Source organism: Nicotiana tabacum, chromosome 6, assembly GCF_000715075.1.
Source record: "Nicotiana tabacum cultivar K326 chromosome 6, ASM71507v2, whole genome shotgun sequence".
NCBI lineage: Eukaryota > Viridiplantae > Streptophyta > Magnoliopsida > Solanales > Solanaceae > Nicotiana > Nicotiana tabacum.
In genome coordinates this window covers 71,418,918-71,438,897 of record NC_134085.1, presented here as the reverse complement: position 1 = coordinate 71,438,897, position 19,980 = coordinate 71,418,918, and the positions used below count along the sequence as shown (strand labels likewise).

At 35.6% G+C, this 19,980-nt stretch overlaps 1 protein-coding gene across 1 annotated transcript; it reads left to right on the top strand.

Annotated features, from left to right (window-relative positions):
- The first annotated feature begins 13,734 nt into the window (after nucleotides 1-13,734).
- LOC107815229 (coronatine-insensitive protein 1) lies at nucleotides 13,735-18,522 on the top strand. The gene is made up of 3 exons (XM_016640776.2): nucleotides 13,735-14,486; nucleotides 16,427-16,934; nucleotides 17,494-18,522. Exons 1-3 carry the CDS (start codon nucleotides 14,011-14,013, stop codon nucleotides 18,277-18,279), a joined length of 1,770 nt encoding a protein of 589 aa, XP_016496262.1. The 5' UTR covers nucleotides 13,735-14,010; the 3' UTR covers nucleotides 18,280-18,522.
- The last annotated feature ends 1,458 nt before the right edge of the window (nucleotides 18,523-19,980 follow it).

The following is a 19,980-nucleotide window of genomic DNA, read 5'->3' as shown; positions in this document are numbered from 1 at the left end:
ATACAGATGGAAAAAAGAAAAGCGGGGAAACAAAGAATAAGAATGGTAAAAAAATAGCATCAAAGACATTACGCTATTTTCCATTGAAGCCAAGGATTCAAAAGTTGTTTATGTCTACAAAGACATCTTCTCTAATGACATGGCATCATAATAAAAGAGTTGATGATGGAACAATGAGGCACCCAGCTGATTTAATGGCATGGAAATCATTTGATGAACTTCATCCCTCATTTGCGGCCAAGCCTCGTAATGTTCGATTTGGACTTGCTAGTGATGGGTTCCAACCATTTAGGAATTTAAAAACCTCATATAGTATTTGGCTTGGGGTGCTTATTCCTTATAATTTACCACCTTGATTGTGTATGAAACAGGAAAATTTCATTATGTTCATGCTTATTCCTGGTCCTGATAGTCCAGGTGATGCAATTGACACATATCTTCAACCCTTGATACAAGAATTAAAGGAGTTATGGAAAATTAGTATTGAGACCTTTGATGCATCAACCCGACAGAATTTTAATTTACATGATTCTTTGTTATGGACCATCAATGACTTTTCAACATATAAAAATTTATCTGGATAGAGTACAAAAGGTAAATTGGCATATCCATGTTGCAACATTGACACTTCCTCAATCAGATTGAAGAATAGTAAGAAATAATGTTTTATGGGTCATCGGTGTTACCTTCCTCTTAATCACAAATGGAGGAATGATAAGGAGTCATTTGATGGCACAAAAGAGAAAAGGCTCCCACCAAAATGCGTTCTAGTATTGAGATACTTAATCAAGTGGAAGATCTTAAAGGGTTCCAATTGACAAAGGATCCAAAGAAAAGGATCAAGATATCACATGATGTTCGAAAAGATAATTGGAATAAGAGGAGTATATTTTTTGAACTTCCATACTGGAAATCTCTCTTGTTGCGACATAATTTGGATATTATGCATATCGAAAAAAAATATGTAATAATATTTTGGGAATGATAATGAATGCCAAAGGAAAGATCAAGGATACCATTAAAACTCGGCTAGATTTGCAAGAAATGAATATTAAACCGGAATTGCACCCTATTAAAAATGGAGAAAAGTATGAAGTTCCAACTGCATGTTATACATTATCTCCCCAAGAAAAGCACAACATATGCCTTTTCTTAAAGAATTTAAAGGTTCCAGATGAATTTTCATCTAATATTTCTCAATGTGTTAACTTGAAAGAGCACAAGATTTCTGGCTTAAAGAGTCATGATTGTCATGTTCTTCTACAATATTTACTTCCTCTTGCACTGAGTGGTATGTTGTCTAAAACTGTGTGTGAACCCCTTATCGAGTTGTCTTTATTTTTTAATGTGTTGGGAGCAAAGGTATTAAGGACTAATGACTTGGATCAGATTGAACAGTTGGAAAGAATAACAATCTATTTTTGAGGAACTTGGGAAAAATAGTTCGTGACCGTAATATATATTCGTTGGGAGTATCATCGCGGAATTGCATTAAGGAGGAAAAGTTAAATCACATGTGGGAAGCTGTTACGGTAACTGGATGGATTATTCCAATTTATTCTTTGATTCCTCTTTTCTTACCATTCTTGGTACTTAGTTATTGAGTTTTTATCATGTTTTTCACTAAAATATAATAAAATTGCTAGCTCTATGTTTTAAATTCACAAAAATATAATAAAGCTAAAGTTTTTATTAATAATTTGACCAGATCATTTCAAGACTCATTGTAGAACTATATTTTCGTCTATCACATGGAGTTTCTGTTATGATATTGGATATCAACCTATATTATCCTCATGATATATTGCAGGATAAATGTGAGAGTGATGACATGGATATTCATCGCAATCATATCTTGGGATGGATGAAAGAGTTATGGAACAAATGGAGAGGACAATTGCATGCAAAGTATGTGAAGGGTAAGCCAATAAAGAGGCTCTTAAGAATGTGCCCAAGGGGGTAGACAAAAAACAATGGGAGTGGTTGGTAAAGGAATATTTTTCTACTGAAAGTTTTCAAGTTTGACATAATACCTAGTTGTATAATTTTATTTTTATACTATTATCTTTTAACTGATAATTTATTTATAGCATTTGAATTTAATATTGTTACTCAAGTATAGGCAAGAAGTAACAGGAATGCAGCAAATAAAACTAAGTTGAAGATGCTTCATCATATTGGTAGAATTAGAGAGATTATTTATCAAAAAGTGTTATCATCAAATCTATGTTTTCTTAATTTTGATGAGACATTATTTGACATATTTACTTTTATGTAAAGGGCGGAAAAGATGGCAAATCACCAAATTTGGCAACTATTTTCTTCGAGACTCGCAAGAAGAATAACACACTTGTTGATAATGAAACAATCGAGAAACATGTGTGTTTGGTTAATTGAACATGTTCTTTACTTTTAGTTATTATGTGATCTAACAAAAATCTCTCTATATACTTTGTAGGCTCAAATCAAGGAATTGGTGCAGTCCGAACCGTCACTTCCTAGCATAGAGATTGTAGAAAAATGCTTTAGACCTCAAAGTCGTAGTCATGTATTTAGCTTCGGGGGAGGATTAAAGGCGAAAGATTTGAAAGGTGGAACTTCCTCAAAAGCTGAATTATTGGCTAAGCTACGTTCAACTCAAAATGAAAATCAGTCTTTGAAGGACCATTTGTCTAACTTTGAAAATGAGATGAAAGAATAGCGCAACGGCCTCCAATTCAGGAAAATGACTATTCGGATCCTTGATGATACCAAGTGAATAACAACTTACCCGAAACATTAATTTATTTTGTTTATTTAAGTGTATGTTTCTATATATCATTTACGGAATTTATATCTTCCATTGATTACGACTTTGCTGGTTGTGCATAGGGAAACAGTTGGCAATAATAATTATAATTATATGCAATAATATTTAGTTAAACATTGAGAAATTCAGGTAGATTGAAAATATTAAACAAAGCTGAATTTTTAGTCTATAATTTGCTAAACATTGGTTGAAGGAGAGATTTCCCGTTCAACTCTTAAAAACAACTCAAAGAAGGAAAAGGAAGTAGGTTGAAAAAACTACTAGCAATCAACTGTACAGTTAACAAGGATCAATATCCATCGGGTCTCTATCTCGTATGTCATCGCTGCTAGAATCTGTCAAGATGGTAAGCCTTCTAGCGGTCTTCACAAACTGACTGTAATAGCAAAAAGCAAGCGAAAGGACAATGTCAATAACTGCCCATGTGAACATTATTAAAACGAACATAAATGAATCTGTGGCTTAGAACTTCACCTGAATGGTTCGTCTCCAGCACTGATAGGTTAGTTTTTCTACAGAATAGTTCTCCATACTTGTTAGGAGCTTTTACATTTGGCATATGTTTGTTACTGTATAGCTCTTCATTGATTTAGGATATGAATTTGGTCAACATCGTAGTGATGTATTTATACTGTACATTAGACAGCCATTAAGTGCATTAAACAACGTAATTCATGTTCTGAAATTACTAGAAATACTAAATTTGTTTCGAAAAGGCTCCCTTCCTATTAGGAAATTGATGTCATAAATATTAAATATCATTCTAGCAATTGAAATACTCAGCCTATTGAATGTCATTGAGCTTCTTAACAGTCGGAACAGAATCTTAAACAGTAATATCTTCCTAATCATTTTGAAATGCAAAAGTATTTTCATCCTGCATCTTTCCAGTAAGTTCTACGCATGTTTCTTTTATTTACATAGCTTCCATATAAGAAACTGGTTAAAGATACCATCAAAAGAAAAAGTAGGATAAATTCTGGAAGGAGGTTAAAAAAAACAGGACATTAAGCATCGCAAAGTTCACACAGAAAAATTGAGACTTTACTTTTATACTAGATCAAATAACAAGTATCAACATTCACCAACCCCGTATTAGGTGTTGCACACACCAGGGTATCCAGAAAGTGCGAGTTTAGTTTTGATGTTGCCCTCCTAGCCTTTTGACTTGATGGCTGAGAAAGGGTAAATCATTTTCTCTAAGTTGCTTCACTGGCTATATAATGATGTATTAATTTGTCCGCCGCCAGATATTTACTGGGAGATCTTAATTGGCAGATTAAGTGCTTCTAGCCGTTAAAACTATTTACCACCAAATTCTCACTATTGCTTTGATTAGTCCAACCAAGTCTCTAGAATGCATACACCAGTCACCAAACGTACAAAGTTCTTGCTGATGGAAGTTTGCTAGGGATGATGAAAGAGAATCAACACTCTACTCCTTTTTCCCCTTTAATAATACTTGTTTACAAGCATACAGAAAGATGCATATAACAACTGCAAGGATCGGAAAAAGTAACATTGTTGCTACCTGTATGGTATATGCTTGTAAGTCTGGAGATCCTTATACTTTTTGGAGAATCAAATGCATGGGGAAGCATGCAGAGAATTATTCTCTAAAAGAATGAGATGCTGATACTTATGAGTTGATCCGCTAGCATAAGTTTACTACTTTTAGGATAGCAATTTAGTTAGGTGACTAATAAATATTGAAATCAATATCGCAGCTTTTTTTGATCATTTGAACTTGTGAATTTGAACATTCAAAGGAGACCTGTCACCCTATATATACTGGATATTAATAATTCTGTTGTTGTTGTTGTTGTTGTAGTAAAGACAATAAATTACATCTTCTTTAGTCTTGTGCACTAACTTTCTCTGTGATCATATTACATCACGACCAGCTTAACTAATAATGATCTGATGAATTTTGTGATTATAACTGAAATAGAATAAAAGAAGAAGCTTCTCTTTTAATTACTCTTTCCCCTCTTATTGATATGTTTTCTTGTAAGCATAACCTTTTATTCCCAAATTAGTACACAACTCCTTTTGATATCATAACAATGCTATGAGCTGGGCCAGCTATAGAGTGTGATTTTTTATGCCTAGAACATGCTTCTTCTGCTAGTAAAAATCTAAGCACAAGCTTCGAGGAGCTCCCACAGCTTTGCTTGAAATTCTGTTGTTGCTCCTTAGTCATTGGGTTAAATATAGCTTTTCTGACACATATCAAGAGCCGCTAGCTCTGCTAAGGAGAGCTCATAATCCTGGGAAAAGTTTGAAGGCTGCCGAAAGGAGCTGGATGCCTGCAACATGTCACATATAAAGACATCGTTATCAATTCTAAGTCTAATTCTTTACCATATAGACTTTTTCACCCGAATTTACTAAAGTTTCTCAGGAGATGAAAGATGCATTAGCAATACGGCAACAAATATTTGCACATCTAATGCCACAATACCAGAATGCCCTCTTGTTTATGCAAGCAGTTGATTCTTTACTATAGATGATTATTCTTAAAAAGAGATTATTGGAAGGAATCGATAACAATTTTTCTGAAGATTTTTGACAGACACCTAGATTGACCATCTTTTTGCTGGGAATATCAAGAAAATTTTACATTACAATCGAGGGATATTAGTGATATGTAGTTTTTTTGCTAAGGGTTTATGAACACGATATTATGACTAGCTTACATCATTGATGTACGGTGCAAGTAATTGATGTTAATCATTTTTGATAATTATTATATGAAAACAGTATCATCTTTATATTAATTACCAGATTTTCTAGTTGCAAGTTGAATGTGATTTAGGGACTTGACTTGTTTCTTTAGGGACTAGACTATTAGTCCTTAAATCCTTTTTAGAAGTAGAAAATTTGGTTGCTAAATCTGTAGCTTTGTAGTGCTTGCATGTTTGACTTAAGGACCAACTTTAAACTTTTCGCGAAAGATGTAACGACCAGCTTTTAAATGGTCGCAAAACGTTTTAACGACCAGCTTTAAGCTATTTGCAAAAATATTTTAAAGACCAGGAATTTAGTCCCTAAAATACGTAAATAAGCACTAGAAACATGGTCCTTAAAAATCATTTAAGGGTCAGTTTTAAATTGGTCGTGAAACAGTTTTAACGGCCAACTCTCTATCTTGTCCTTAATGACCTTTAGCGGCGGAAGCTATTAGGGCCAGATTGGTTGGTCGCTATTGAACATTAGGGACTAATTCCTTACTTTTAGAGACCATTTTTCCCTTTGCTATTAAGCATTTTTCTTGTAGTGAAGTCCAAGTACCGTGTGAATGGTCTAGAACTTGCCCCGAATGTGTTTCCAGGAAAAAATCTAAGTTTTGCTTGGCTTGAGAAGTGATTGTAGGCTCTCCTTGACCTGTTTGCAATTTTTTATGTCCCACCAGTGTTGCTATCCCTAGTCAACCAATTTGAGCCTAAGACCTTTATAATTTGATAGCCACGTTACAAGCCCTTACCCGTTTTATAATGACCTTCTCTTGGCACCCTAGCTTTCCTTATCACTCTTGAGAAGTAATTGGCTAAAACTTAAGTTTGGGGGAGAGACGAGGAGGTTGAAAGTGGTAAGAAGGAACAAAAAGAAAATAATAGGCAAAGAAAAAGAAAGAATGAGCAAAAGAAAAATACAAAAAGAAAGTGAATAAAGTGAAGAGTTGAAGGGATTCAAAAAAAAAGCAATGATGCAAAGCATGAAGAAAATAAAGAAGGAGAAAATAACCATCATATCCGAGAAAGAGTGATGTTAAGTCTCTCTAGTTCCCCCGAGGAAAAAGATAATAACTCAAAGAGTCGGCAAACACATGAGACAAAAAGAGAAAAATGGAGTGCTTAAGGAAAGATGAACCTGTTCCTATTCCAACATTCCTTACCCCTGCCCAATAAGCCTTCATCACATTCCGAAAAAGCCCTACGTGATTTCAAGCCTAGTGGACTTATATTAGTGGTGATTTACATGAGGGGCAAACATATGGTACCTAGAGTCGTACTTGTGACATTCTTTTGAGAGAGATGAGCGAACTTTTCACAAACCCTTGAATTGAGTGCTACGTTCTTAAGTGAGATATTCTAACGGAGAGTAGAGGAGGAGGAGTTTGGGATTCACAATGACCTGCATCAAAGAGCGAGCTTCCTTGATGAATAAAGTCAACTCTTGATGCTCTAGTGTCATATTTGAACTATTGTACTTGAAAAGTCAAATCATTGCCTTGTTGATAATTCATAAGTGTTGTGGGTAATTATTGCTCCTAGTTGATATGTGTTTGATTCACCTTAGGCTAGCTGAAATAGATTTTTTCTTATGGAGGTGGGAATTACCTTATTTGCTTGAGGACAAGTAAAAGCATAAGTTTGGGAGAGTTGATAAGTAGGTATCATGACTACTTATTTGTACCCTTTTACTTTTATTTTAGCTAAAAAATGCTTAAAGGTATTCCCGAGAACTGATAAAATATGCTTACTTGAAGGATTATTGGAAAATGAGCCAAAGAGATGAAAATCAACTCAAGAAGGAGAAATTTTGGACAAGGACTGAAATAAAAAAAAAAGGAGCAAAGTGCGGACCGCACAATTTTGTGTGCGGCCGCAGAGCATGAAGAGACCTCTAATAGATTTTATTTGCAAAGGCGGACCGCACAATTATTGTGCGGCCGCAGAAGATAAGGTTCAGAGAGATGTGATTTTGGTCCATGAAGAAATGTGGACCGCACCATTATTGTGCAGCCGCAGAATCAAAAGTGCGACCGCACTCAGAAATGTGCGGTCCGTAGAAGTCTCTCATGTCAAAGCTTGAGCTTAAGAGTGTGGTCGCTTTCATAAATGTGCAATCCGTAGAATCTAAAGAAGTGCGGCCGCAACCCAGAATTGTGCGGCCGCAGAAGTCCATCCTGTCAAGCCAACATCAAAGTGCGGACCACACAAGGAATTGTGCGGCCGCAAAACCTCCGCATGGACAATTTTGTCCGATAATTTCTACTGTGTATAAATAGTCTTTTTTGTCAAAATTAGGGCATGTTTTAAACAGCTGAAAATAGATAGATGTTTTTCTTTTACTGCTTTGGGTAACTTTGTAATAGTTTATCATTTTAACATTGGATTTTCTTCCCTTTATAATCTATTATGAGTTTAATCTTATTTTATTCTTTAGTTTCTTCAATTTTCTCTATGAGTAGCTAATTTCTTAGATATGTTATGACCCTAACCTAGTGTGGATACCTAATAAGTATTTGATTTAGGGCTTTTTTTATGATTGGGTTAGTAATATTTAGCCTAGTTCTTGCTTGAATTTAAGAATTAATGGTTGCAAATATTGATTCATACCTAATTGACTTAGTCTCTACTTGAGAAAGAGAGATTAAGTCTAGGAAAACTTGGCTAACAAGAAATTGGGGTGAACTCAAGAAATTGATAGCCCCAATTAAAGGGTTGAATCTAGAGATAGTAAGACCCGACTTGAGCAGTTATCACTTGTTTTGTGCAATACCCATTTGGACTTGAGAAAGCCAAATTAGGCAAAATCACTCAAACTACCGAGAGGTATCGAGTGGGTAATTGCGTGTGATTGCTATATTACACCCCAACCATTCAAACTTGCCCTTGAGCCTACAATCAGTTAGGTAACCACCTAGGTGGAAGTCACGACCCTAGATCTTTTATAAACTTGAAAAACACCACCACCAAAAATATCGTTCTCTAGCTTTTCATTTGCAAACATTAGCATAATCATTAGAAGTAGAAAGAAACAACCAAACATGTGAAAGTGTATTTTGGCCACATCATATACTTAGTCTAGATATATACCTAATCCAATATAAGCTCTCTGTGGAATCGACCCCAACTCATATTGGGTAATTATAATTGCATTGACCGGTTCATAATCCCAATCAATTGTGTGAATTTGGGCGACATCAATTTTTGGCACCGTTGCCGCAGAGCTAAAAATGATTTAGCTATATATTTGGTTTTGTATGTGATTTGTTTTCCTTTTCTTCCGAGTTACTAATTTTTTGTGAAAACAATTGTAGGTGTTATAATGGCTCTCAACAACAATGATCCTCTTGGAAATGTGTCATTGGAGGGTGACAGGGATGATGACTAAGTTGATGAGGTTCCTCTTGAACCTCAAGACAACGTTCTCGTTCCACCCCCAACTCCTCCAAGAGCGGCGGCACACCGGGTATTGCCGAATGAAGGATACGCAAGTGCCATAGTCCTGCCCCACATTAGGGCGGGAAACTTTCAAATCACAAATGTCATGCTTACATTGTTGGAAAAACGCGGATTCTTCACCGAGGCTCCGAGTCAAAATTCATACAAGCACTTGAAAGAGTTTGTTGATACTTGTTGGGGGAGTAAACAAACCAACGTCTCCGAAGATACTTTGCGGTTGAGGCTATTCCCTTTTTCTCTATGGGGGAAGGCTTTGGATTGGTTAGAGAGGCTGTCAATCATTCTATCCATACATGGGATGAATTGGCCGAGAAATTCATTTTCAAGTTCTTTTCTCCCGGGCATATGGCAACTCTTAGGGATGCGATTCTAGCTTTCAAACAAGAATCCAATGAGTATTTGCATGAGATATGGGAAAGGTACCGGACTATGGTGAAAGAGTGCCCGAACAATGACATGACGAAGGCTATGATTCAACAAACTTTTTATAGGGGGATCAATACCACCAATCAATATGTGGTCAACCAACTTGCTGGTGGAAATTTCATGACAATGCCGTATGAGGAAGCTTGTGAGATTCTTGATGAAATGGTGGATACTTCATCGGCTTGCAAAGTAGAGCAAACGTTTCTCAAGGCGATCCAAATGCGATTCACTTGCATAAAGAATTACATGATCATGGGCAAGCAGTTGCCGAGTTGACCACCACAATGAATCAACTAGCCAAAGTTCAACATCAACAAGTGCAAGGTCCCAAGCAAGTAAATGCAATAGAAGGAGTTAGTATAATGGTAAACAAGAGAAGGCAAAAGGGTCCCCAAGTGCAAAACCGGGTTGAAAATTATGAGCAAGATGATAGTGAATTTGAACAAGATGGACAATATAATGAACAAGAGGGGGAAGTACAATATGTGAACAACTTTCAAAGGCAAAGAAACAACAATCAAGACCCGAATAAATAACAACGGCCACTTGCGACAGATCTTTGTTGAAATCTTACTGATAGCACGTGGCGACCGACGAAGGCTATCATGATGCTGATGTGGCCTGTCTATATCGAAGACATTTTTTGGCAATTCAGTTGACACCTTAATTAAACATTAATGTGAAGTCAAAGTAGAAAAATAATTAAGTTATCCTTTGAATAATTGATCATCACGTAAATTGGACATGAAGTCACAAAATCACATCTTTCTTGGTTTGCATTAGGGTTGTGCATTTGGATCGGATATCCGAAATCCGAATCGATCCGCTCAATTTCGGATTTCAGATATTTGGATCGGATTCAGATTTGATTTATTAAAATTACGGATTTTCGGATTGGATTCGGATTTGTATAGTTTGAACCCTATCCGATCCGAAATCCGAATTTATTAGAGGAAGTATAAATACTAATTTTATTTTTAGGGTTAGGTATAATCTTATTCATTCTCGTTCTCTTCTCTCATTCTCTCAGAGTCCACCCAGAGACTGCTGCTCATTTCTAGAGACAGCTGCTTCTGCTCGTCGCTTCTCTGTGTTCCGATCTTCAAATGAGATGAGGCGATTACAAGTAGAAGAAGCACGTGACCTTCAAGTTGCATGGATCAGCTCATTGATTTGCAACAACATAAACGCAATTGGACAACATGATCTTCAAGAATGGACTTCAGACTAGATCCTTCCTACTAATGTGCATAGTCTGCAGAGAAGAGGCGAGGCACGTTTTGGGGGATGGTGGGGGAATAAGAAGTTAGCAAATATTAGGAAGATGTTTAAGAAAATCAAAGCTTAAACATATATTAAGACTTAACTACCACTACAATCCGATCCGAAAATCCGACCACTAAATCGATCCGAAAATCCGATCACTAAATCGATCCGAACTTTAAAATCCAATCCAATCCGATATAATTCGGATCGAATTTGGATTGCATTTTGTGGAATCCAAAATCCGAAATTTCAATCCGAAATGTGCTAAATCCGATCCGAGGCGATCCATGCACAACCCTAATTTGCACACGGCTTTGTCATAAGAGGACCATCAACATGCAATTTTCTATAAGCTAATATTACACCATATATACTTAATTCGTCTTTCTTCTTTTTTTTTCTTCTCATTTCTCATCTAAATAATTAAAAAAAACTATAATAGTACAATTATTTAGGGGAAGAAAAGGAACAACCACTTGTGCTATTTCTTTTTCCTTTTTTATCAACTGAGTAATGAACTCTAACTTCAAGATAAGGGGAGAGCAGGCCAGAATTTGTCGTTTCTACATCAATATCCGTTTTGCTGGGTAATAGTAGTCGGAGCAGCCCCAGGATCCGGGCAACTCCCAGAAAAAGACACTCACGGTCAAATTAGCCGTTTTCACCTCTTTGGTAAAACCTGACACAGAATCGAGTGCAATAAGTAACCAGATCTCGCGACCTTCCCAATCCCTGCTTGTCACGTTACCGCATGCACTCCCACTTAACAGTTTATATTAATTATAAACTTCGACTTCTTCTTGTGAAAAAAAATAAAAATAAATAAACTTATCTATTTTACTCTTTCACTCTATTCGCCTTAGGCTCAGTTTGTCCATAAAAAGTTTTTTTTTTTCAAAAATATATTAATTCATGAAATTTTGTAAGTTTTTTAAAAAATTTTGAAAATGAGTTTTTCAAAATTTCAAAACTTTCAGAATTTTTTTTCCTCACTCACAAAACTGCAATATTTTTTCAAGTGAATGTATGTCCAAACATAATTTTAAATTCCAAATATCATTTTTCAACTTAACTACAAATACTACTTTTTTCAAAAATTATTATCTTTATGTCCAAACACCTACTCAGTTAATATGATATATTTTTCTTTTTAGTCCGTTCAAAATAATCATAATTTTTTTTTCTAAAAATAATGTAACATAAAACTTTTTCTTTTTCCTTAATGAGTGAGTAATAAATGTATATGATTTTTTTTTGATACCACAAGCTTCAAAATTAATTTTACTTTATTAAATTTCATGCCTAGTCGAATACTACTACATAAAATAGAATTAATCGGGTAATTGTTTAAATATAAAAATATTTTAATCACATTGAGGAAAATAAATTAGAAAGAATTTTAAAAAAAGGCTCCAGCAAAAATAATGACCGAGTACTCCGTCTTTCATATCATTCTCTTTTCTTTTTAGTTTTTTAAAAATTAATTTTATTTTTTATTAGAATAATTTAAAAGACCTCCAATCATGGTATGCTCCATCAGAATAATCTCCCTTGTGATTTATAAGATTACCCTTAACTCCCTATTTTAATTTTTTTCGTAACAATTCTTTTTATTCATTTTTATTAGTATGAATGAAATATAATTTTTTAACCAATCAGCTCTCCCAATTTTTCTAATTTGACCCTTTTTTTGGTTGCTTCTTCACACAAAGCATCACCATTCACAAATTCACTATCATCATTGTCTAGCAAAAGAAAAAAGACATCACAATTTGATTCTCATCACTTTGTTTAAATAATATATTTTAAAAGAATTTCTTTCTTTCTAATATTTGATGTCCAAATATATAATCCCACATAAAAGGGGTAGGGATCGTTTGGTAAGATGTATAAGAATAGTGCGGAATAAGTTGTATTAGTAATACAGGGATTAGTAATGAATGGGGTAGTAATGCAAGCATTAGTTATGCAGATATTATTTCTTATCTACTGTTTGTTGTGGTGTATTAAATATTATGCATTGCATAATTTTTAAGAAAAATAATTATTTCCAAAAATATCCTCCATATTATCTAGCTTTAAGAGATTTTAAGGATAACTTTATCTTTAACCATACTAATGCATGCATTAATAGCTTTGGTATTACTAATGTTATGGTTTTCTATGTATTACTTATACATAGTATAATACCAAGTATAATATATAATTAATGTAAGTATTAGTTATACAAAAATTAAAAAGATATACCAAATAAGGTATTAGTAATGGACAGAACTTATGCTTGCATTTAGGGGTGTTCATAAAAATCCGAAAAATCGAACCAAAGCGAAAACCAAACCAAACCGACCAAAAAAACTGATACTTTTTGGTTTGGTTTGGTTTTGGTTTTGAAATTTAAAAACCGATCAAATTTGGTTTGATTTTGGTTTTAATAAAAAAAAAATCGAACCAAACCGAATTTAGGAGTAGCTATTTTAAATTTAGAATTACACCTATATATAGGTATACTTTTATACAAAGTTTCAAAAACTTTATAATAAATGTTAATCGTTTGCACTTTTAGTACAATTCTTTGCCTTTATATTCTAGTTTGATTGGTAGCTTTCTTTTGTTAAGTGTAAGAATCTATTTCATGTTAAAAATAATATATTTTTAATTGAGTCCTTAAATTATTCATCACTATTTAATTTAATTATCATCAATATATCTTGGAAAATAATAGATTTCTCAAAGGGCAATTGATTTGATAGTGTTACGTTAAAATGTGGTCGCCGAAATATGTGTTGGTAGTGTACGTCTTATATTTAAGAAAAAAACGACAAATAACCGAAAAAAACAAAAAACAACATAAACCGAATCGAGAAAAAACCGACTTAATTAGTTTGATTTGGTTCTAATATTTGAAAAACCAACTTATTTGGTTTGATTTATTTTTAGAGAAAAATTCATCCAAACCCAACCATAAACACCTTGCATTATTTTGGGGGTGGGGGGAGGGAGAGTATTTAGTTTACAACTTGTTGTAACCCGATTGGTTACGCATCATCTTTTGTTTCTTCCAACCTGTCACCACCTTCAAGCTTATTTTATTTCATCCTTATATTATTTCTTTAATCCTTCCCTTGTCCTTCTCTCCAATTTCTTACGTTTGAAGCGCACCAACAAAAATGGTGAATGGGGACCTCTCTCCATTTCTCTCTCTCTGTTCAAATAGCCTTGGTTTCTTCTTCTAGTCATGGACTAGTTCTCCCAGTTCCTTTCATTTCTTCCAATTAACTTTTGCTTTTCTCTTCAGTTACAAGTGTCTTTTAAACTATGGAGGAGCGGAACGTGAATCCAGCGGTGATATACGATACCGTATGGGTGTGCGTGATACCGTACGTACAGGACTCGCGTGACAGGGATGCGGTGTCGTTGGTATGCAGGAGGTGGCACGAGATCGACGCCATCACTCGGCAGCGCATAACTATGGCTTTGTGTTATGCAGCGAAGCCGGAGCAGCTTTCTAGAAGGTTCCCTCAACTGGAGTCACTCAAGCTCAAAGGGAAGCCACGCGCTTCTATGTTTAATTTGATTCCTGAGGATTGGGGAGGATATGCTACGCCTTGGGTTCACGAGATTAGTAGGTCCTTTGCTCGGTTAAAGGCGCTTCACTTCCGCCGTATGATTGTTAGCGATTCGGATCTCGAACTCCTCGCGCATACGCGTGGTAAACTATTTCAGTCTCTCAAACTGGATAAGTGTTCTGGATTTTCTACGGATGGTCTTCTCACTGTTTGTCGTTCCTGCAGGTATTCCACCTCTTCTTCATTTTACTTGTTGGTAATTACTCTGTTAAGATTAAGTTTTGTTCCCTGAAATTATAAATTTATTGTTTTTCGACATACAAATAAGTTTCTTTTTTTTTTCCAGTTCTGTTCTATTTATTTTTTATGTAAAATTATTCTCTAGTTTTAACGCGTGAAGTTATTGTCGCTTTTATTTCAAGCTGTTGAAGTCTTCAAATGTCCGTGAGGATTGAATTGCTTGCAAGCCAGTTTGTATGATAGTGGAAGTGAACTTCTAAGATTAGGAAAGGGTAAAACTATAAATAAAATAAAATAAAAAAACCAGAGGACTTTCATTGAATTCTGTAGGATTTTGTGTTGATAAAGAGAGGAACGGAATCGTGCAACAACTTAGGTTATAGGGATCACTATAACAAAAGAAAAAATAAAGAAAAAGGAAAAGGATATAGGGATCAATATGCACAAATACAATTCAAACTTGATTGCATATGCAGATTGATTAGGACAGTTGGTGTATTGCACACAATGGTGAAGCATGACAGTTATGAATCTGGTTTCAATGTGATGTGGTTCGGAATGCTTGAAGCTTTTGATTTACTGGTGCTATTGGGCCTACTTCTTTTCCTTTTTCCAGTTTAAGAGAGTCTATCTTTTGCTTATGTTTGCCTAGAAGTATACTATTCAAGTTCATTGCTCTCTGGTTTAACCAAAACTTTTAGGTGATGGGCTCCATGGTTCTCGGGATCTAGTTTCTAAAATTGTAAATAGTATATTGCCATGGTTTCCATGTCAGTGTTACAAGAATTAAATTATCTTGTGATTCTGAGTGGGTTAGAGTTTGAAAGAGGTATTTCTTTGGACTGTTCATGGTGACTGCTAAAATAGGAGTATGAGTGGAATTTATGTTGATGAAATTCTTAAGGTTCTCTCTAGAAGTCATTTGGACCCATTGGATCATGTAGGTTTCCTCAACAATCATTTTTATTGGTAGTTCTTGGTAATGATGACTTGAATCTGTTTTCCTAGAGCTGTCTGACTGTGCTAAGTCATTGCCCTCTGATATGGAGGAAAAAATGTCTTTAAGTTTTACTGATTCCATTGATGCTACATTTAATAAAGATTGCGCTGGTGATATGCTTGTGAACGAAGTAGAGTCTATGCAAAATTTCGTGGTCACCGCATCTGGTCAAGTCTTAAGCATTGACCTGGCATGTCAACCCTTGTGGTAGGACGTGTTGTAAGCATTCCTAAGTGTGTTAATCTCTAAGTTTGTAGCATACAGCATGAGTTAAAGGTAAGCTTATGACTAAAAGCTTGAACTAGTTTTTTGCTCGATGATATTCCATCTTCTGATAGATGCAGAGGGCCTTGTAGTGTGACAGAATCTATAGGTCTAATTGGATAAGTGGTCCAAATTGGCCTATTGGCGAGTTGCCAGCATCTTTGCACTAATGCGTTATGTGATGCACCTGCTTTATTTTGAAGCTTTATTGACATTCCCTCTAAGTAAGCTTTATTTACCTAATAGAGGAGATATTGAATAATTGCTTATTTGAGGACTGCATTAAACAAGAGAGAATTGTGAGCGGAAATCAACATTTCTCTCTGTTTCCTTATACCAAGGAACAAGTTCGAGCTATGCAAAGAACTTGTCGGCATGCACTCAAACTAGAAGACAGTGCTACCTCCTCTGGATGAATGAGACTGGAGGGGGAGATTGATGATGTCCATCTCATTGAAGAAGTACTAGGCATGTGCCTAATAAGAGTTTTCTTACATTTCTCTCTGTTTCCTTATACTACACTCCTTTGGTTTTAATCTTTTGCTAGACCTGTCATGCCGCTCAAAGAATTTCTTAGGAGTGTTATGACAAGCTTAGTTGTGCTTTCAATTTTGTTGCCTTTTTGTCTATGTGGTTCTCATGTAGCCCTTTTATCCTGCAGGAGTTTAAAAACATTGTTTCTGGAAGAGAGTACTATAGTTGAGAATGATGGAGAATGGATACATGAACTAGCCTTGAACAATACAGTTCTTGAAAATCTGAACTTTTACCAGACTTATCTTGGCAGAGTGAATGCTGAAGACCTTGAACTGATAGCAAAAAACTGTCCCTCTCTTGTCTCGGTAAAAATTAGTGAATGTGATATTTCAAATCTTATTGGTTTCTTCAAAGCTGCAGTTGCATTGGAGGAATTTGGTGGGGGTTCATTTAGTGAGCCAACAGAACCTGCTGCTGAGAATGGCTATAACGAGCAATTCGGAAGATATTCCGCTGTATCATTTCCTCAAAGGTTATGCCACTTGGGTCCGACGTACTTAGGAATAAATGAAATGCACATTTTCTTTCCTATTGCTTCTCGTTTGAAGAAATTGGATCTTCTTTATGCATTTCTTGACACGGAAGCCCATTGTTTCTTACTGCAAAAGTGTCCCAACTTGGAAATACTTGAGGTTGAATCTCAGCTTTTCTCACTTTTCTTTTCTTCTACGCAAATTGGCCATATATCTTTGTACATAGCTGTTATTGACACTGGCACAATTGTTCTGCTTTTGCTGTGATAGTAGTCGTAAAATCAGGAAGTGAATATTTGATGAAGATGGACATTATGTTTTGCTTTTCCTTTTTGGATCAATTTTTGTCTAAAAATGTTACAGCTATTCTGCTTGGTTAGCTGAAGATGTTTGAAAGCATATTCTATAATTGATTGACTTCCATGAGTCTAGTATATATTTCTATTTATGTTTGTACAATTCTGTTTAATCGTATATATAAGTATATTCACATTTTTTTAATTCTTTTTTATTCTTAGTAAAATAACTGCTTGTAATTTTTATGGTTCTACATCAGAAATATGACCTGCATTTCTTCTGAAAAACGATAAAGAAAATCGAGATGGGAGGAAGAAGTTATGGCTGGAGTTAAAAAAAAATGTTATGGCTGGAGTAAATAAGTCTATGTGGGGTACTCTTTAAGAAAATTATTTATCAGTGTTTTTGTCATCGTGAACAGGCAAGGAATGTTGTTGGGGATAGAGGAATGGAAGTGCTTGCCCAGTTTTGCAAGAGATTAAAGAGACTCAGGATTGAGCGAGGAGCAGATGAACAGGAAATGGAGGACGAAGAAGGTGCAGTGACACAGAGAGGATTGATTGCTTTGGCCCAAGGGTGCATTGAACTAGAATACATGGCTGTTTATGTATCTGATATTACTAATGAAGCATTGGAAAATATTGGCACAAATCTGAAAAATCTGTGTGATTTTCGGTTGGTTCTACTCGATCGTGAAGTAACAATAACAGAACTGCCGCTTGATAATGGTGTCCGCTCTTTACTAAGAGGTTGCCAAAGGCTTAAAAGATTTGCTCTCTATCTCAGGTCTGGGGGTCTCACAGATGTGGGTCTCAAATATATCGGTCAAAACAGCCAAAATGTGAGATGGATGCTTCTGGGATATGTTGGGGAATCTGATGAAGGACTTATGGAGTTTTTGAGGGGATGTCCTAGCCTGCAAAAGCTTGAAATGAGAGGCTGTCGTTTTACCGAACGTGCATTGGCTTATGCTGCTCTGCAGCTGAAATCGCTAAGGTACTTGTGGATCCAAGGATTCAGTCCATCTTCGAGTGGTTGGGATCTCTTGATGATGGCACGCCCATTCTGGAATATTGAGTTGATACCTGCAAGACGTGTGATTACCAGTGCAGGAATTGCTGAGCATCCAGCTCATATACTTGCCTATTATTCCCTTGCAGGCCGAAGAACAGATTTTCCAGATACTGTTTGGCCTTTGGACCCATAGTTGCTTCTTGCTGAATAAACTTGTAAATATAACCTTAGCTTTTTCTTGTGGGATGATGGGTTTGGGTGGGCTTTACAGGTTTATATGCTCTGTCCTACTCCTCTCCATACATAGGTCTCTTTCTTCCTTCCTCTTCCTTAGAAAAGTTTTACCATATTGATTTTGTTGTCTGTCTTTTAGACATGGGGACTGTAATAAGTTTTCTTTTCATGGTTATTCAGAAGAATCTGCCACTTGGTGCTCTACCTTTCTAACTGCCGACTGTGTCTTGCTCTTTGAGTGACTACAGTTTTTACAGAAATCGGTGACCATGCCCTTTGCGTTGTTAGAAATGATCCGCTCAATTATTTCCGTTGTGGCTTGTCAACTGGTTGGTTAACTCGTCAAATGTTACCACCCTTTTGACATTGTTGTAACTAATTGGTATTGGATTATCACAAGAACACTCGGGGAAGAAGAAAAACAGTTTATGAGGTTTCTGGGAACCATCAACTATGGCAGTTGTTACATTTATCCTTTTATTTTCATTTTTTACATGTTCAAATCAAGGCCATAAAGTAGTATATGGGTGTTAATCGGGCTGGGCTGACCCGTTTTCAGCCCGCTTCAACCCGGGTCAGCCCGGTTCAGTCCGCTACTGTTCACGTTGGGCCGGGGGCCGGATTGTGTACGTTCACGTTTAGACTAACGGTGCCCCGAACCCGTTAAACCCGAATTAACCCGAATTTCCTTAACGGGCTGAACACGGGCTGCAGCTCGTTAGCAACCCGGTTTCCGTTTGAATTTTTTTTTAAATTAAATTGGACCGTTCCCAACGGTCAAATTCAGAAATGACCGTTGGGGAACGGCCAGAAATTGCAGAAATGGCCAATTTCGGCCCCCCCATTAATAATATAGCCCTCCCACCCCAAAATCTATAAATAACCCCTCTTCTTCTTCATTTTTTCTCACAAATTCACTCTCTTACTACTCTAATTCTCTCTCAAGTATCAAACTCTCAATTCTCTCTTGATATTATAGTTCTTAAATTCTCAAATCTCAAATTCTCAATTATTTATTATTTCAAGTTTCATCAATTATTTAGTTTAGCCATTACAAAATTATTATTATCAAATATCAATTATTCAAGTGAAGTGTGGTATCAATTATCAAGTATTCAAGTATTATCAACTATCAAGTTTCGGTCTATCAATTGAAGTTTGAATTTTGATATCAAAAATTCAAAATTAGTGCGGCATAAGGAATCCCGGTACACTCGTTCCATCTCTTTCTCTTATTTGGTGTACACTTATTTTATTAATTAGTTTCTTAATTTAGTTTCTTAATTTAATTTCTTACTTGTATTTCTTAATTTAATTTCTTAATTTAATTTCTTACTTTAATTTCTTACTTTAATTTATATAATGGATTTACTTAGTGCGGCCAAAAAAGCGTGCACTAGAGGTGGTAGTAATAAAACTTCAAAAAGAACAAGAGGTGGTGTTGGTTCTTCTAGTAGCTTTACACATATTTCTGAAAGTTCACCTGAAAATTTAAATGTAGATTATGAGCGAATGCAAGAAAATTATGGTGTAGATGATGATTTAGATGCTTTGTTAGATGATATTCAATCACCCGTTAATCTTGAATCACCACCACCTACACCTGGTAATGCTAGTCAAACTCAAAATGTTAGGGGTGCAGGTGCAACAAGTAGGCCTC

Excerpts from the sequence above, each read along its gene's own strand:
- LOC107815229 (XM_016640776.2), top strand. The coding sequence starts at position 14,011 with ATGGAGGAGCGGAACGTGAATCCAGCGGTGATATACGATACCGTATGG. Across the intron at positions 14,487-16,426 it reads ACTGTTTGTCGTTCCTGCAG|GAGTTTAAAAACATTGTTTC; the intron begins GTATTCCACCTC and ends TTTATCCTGCAG. Across the intron at positions 16,935-17,493 it reads CCAACTTGGAAATACTTGAG|GCAAGGAATGTTGTTGGGGA; the intron begins GTTGAATCTCAG and ends CATCGTGAACAG.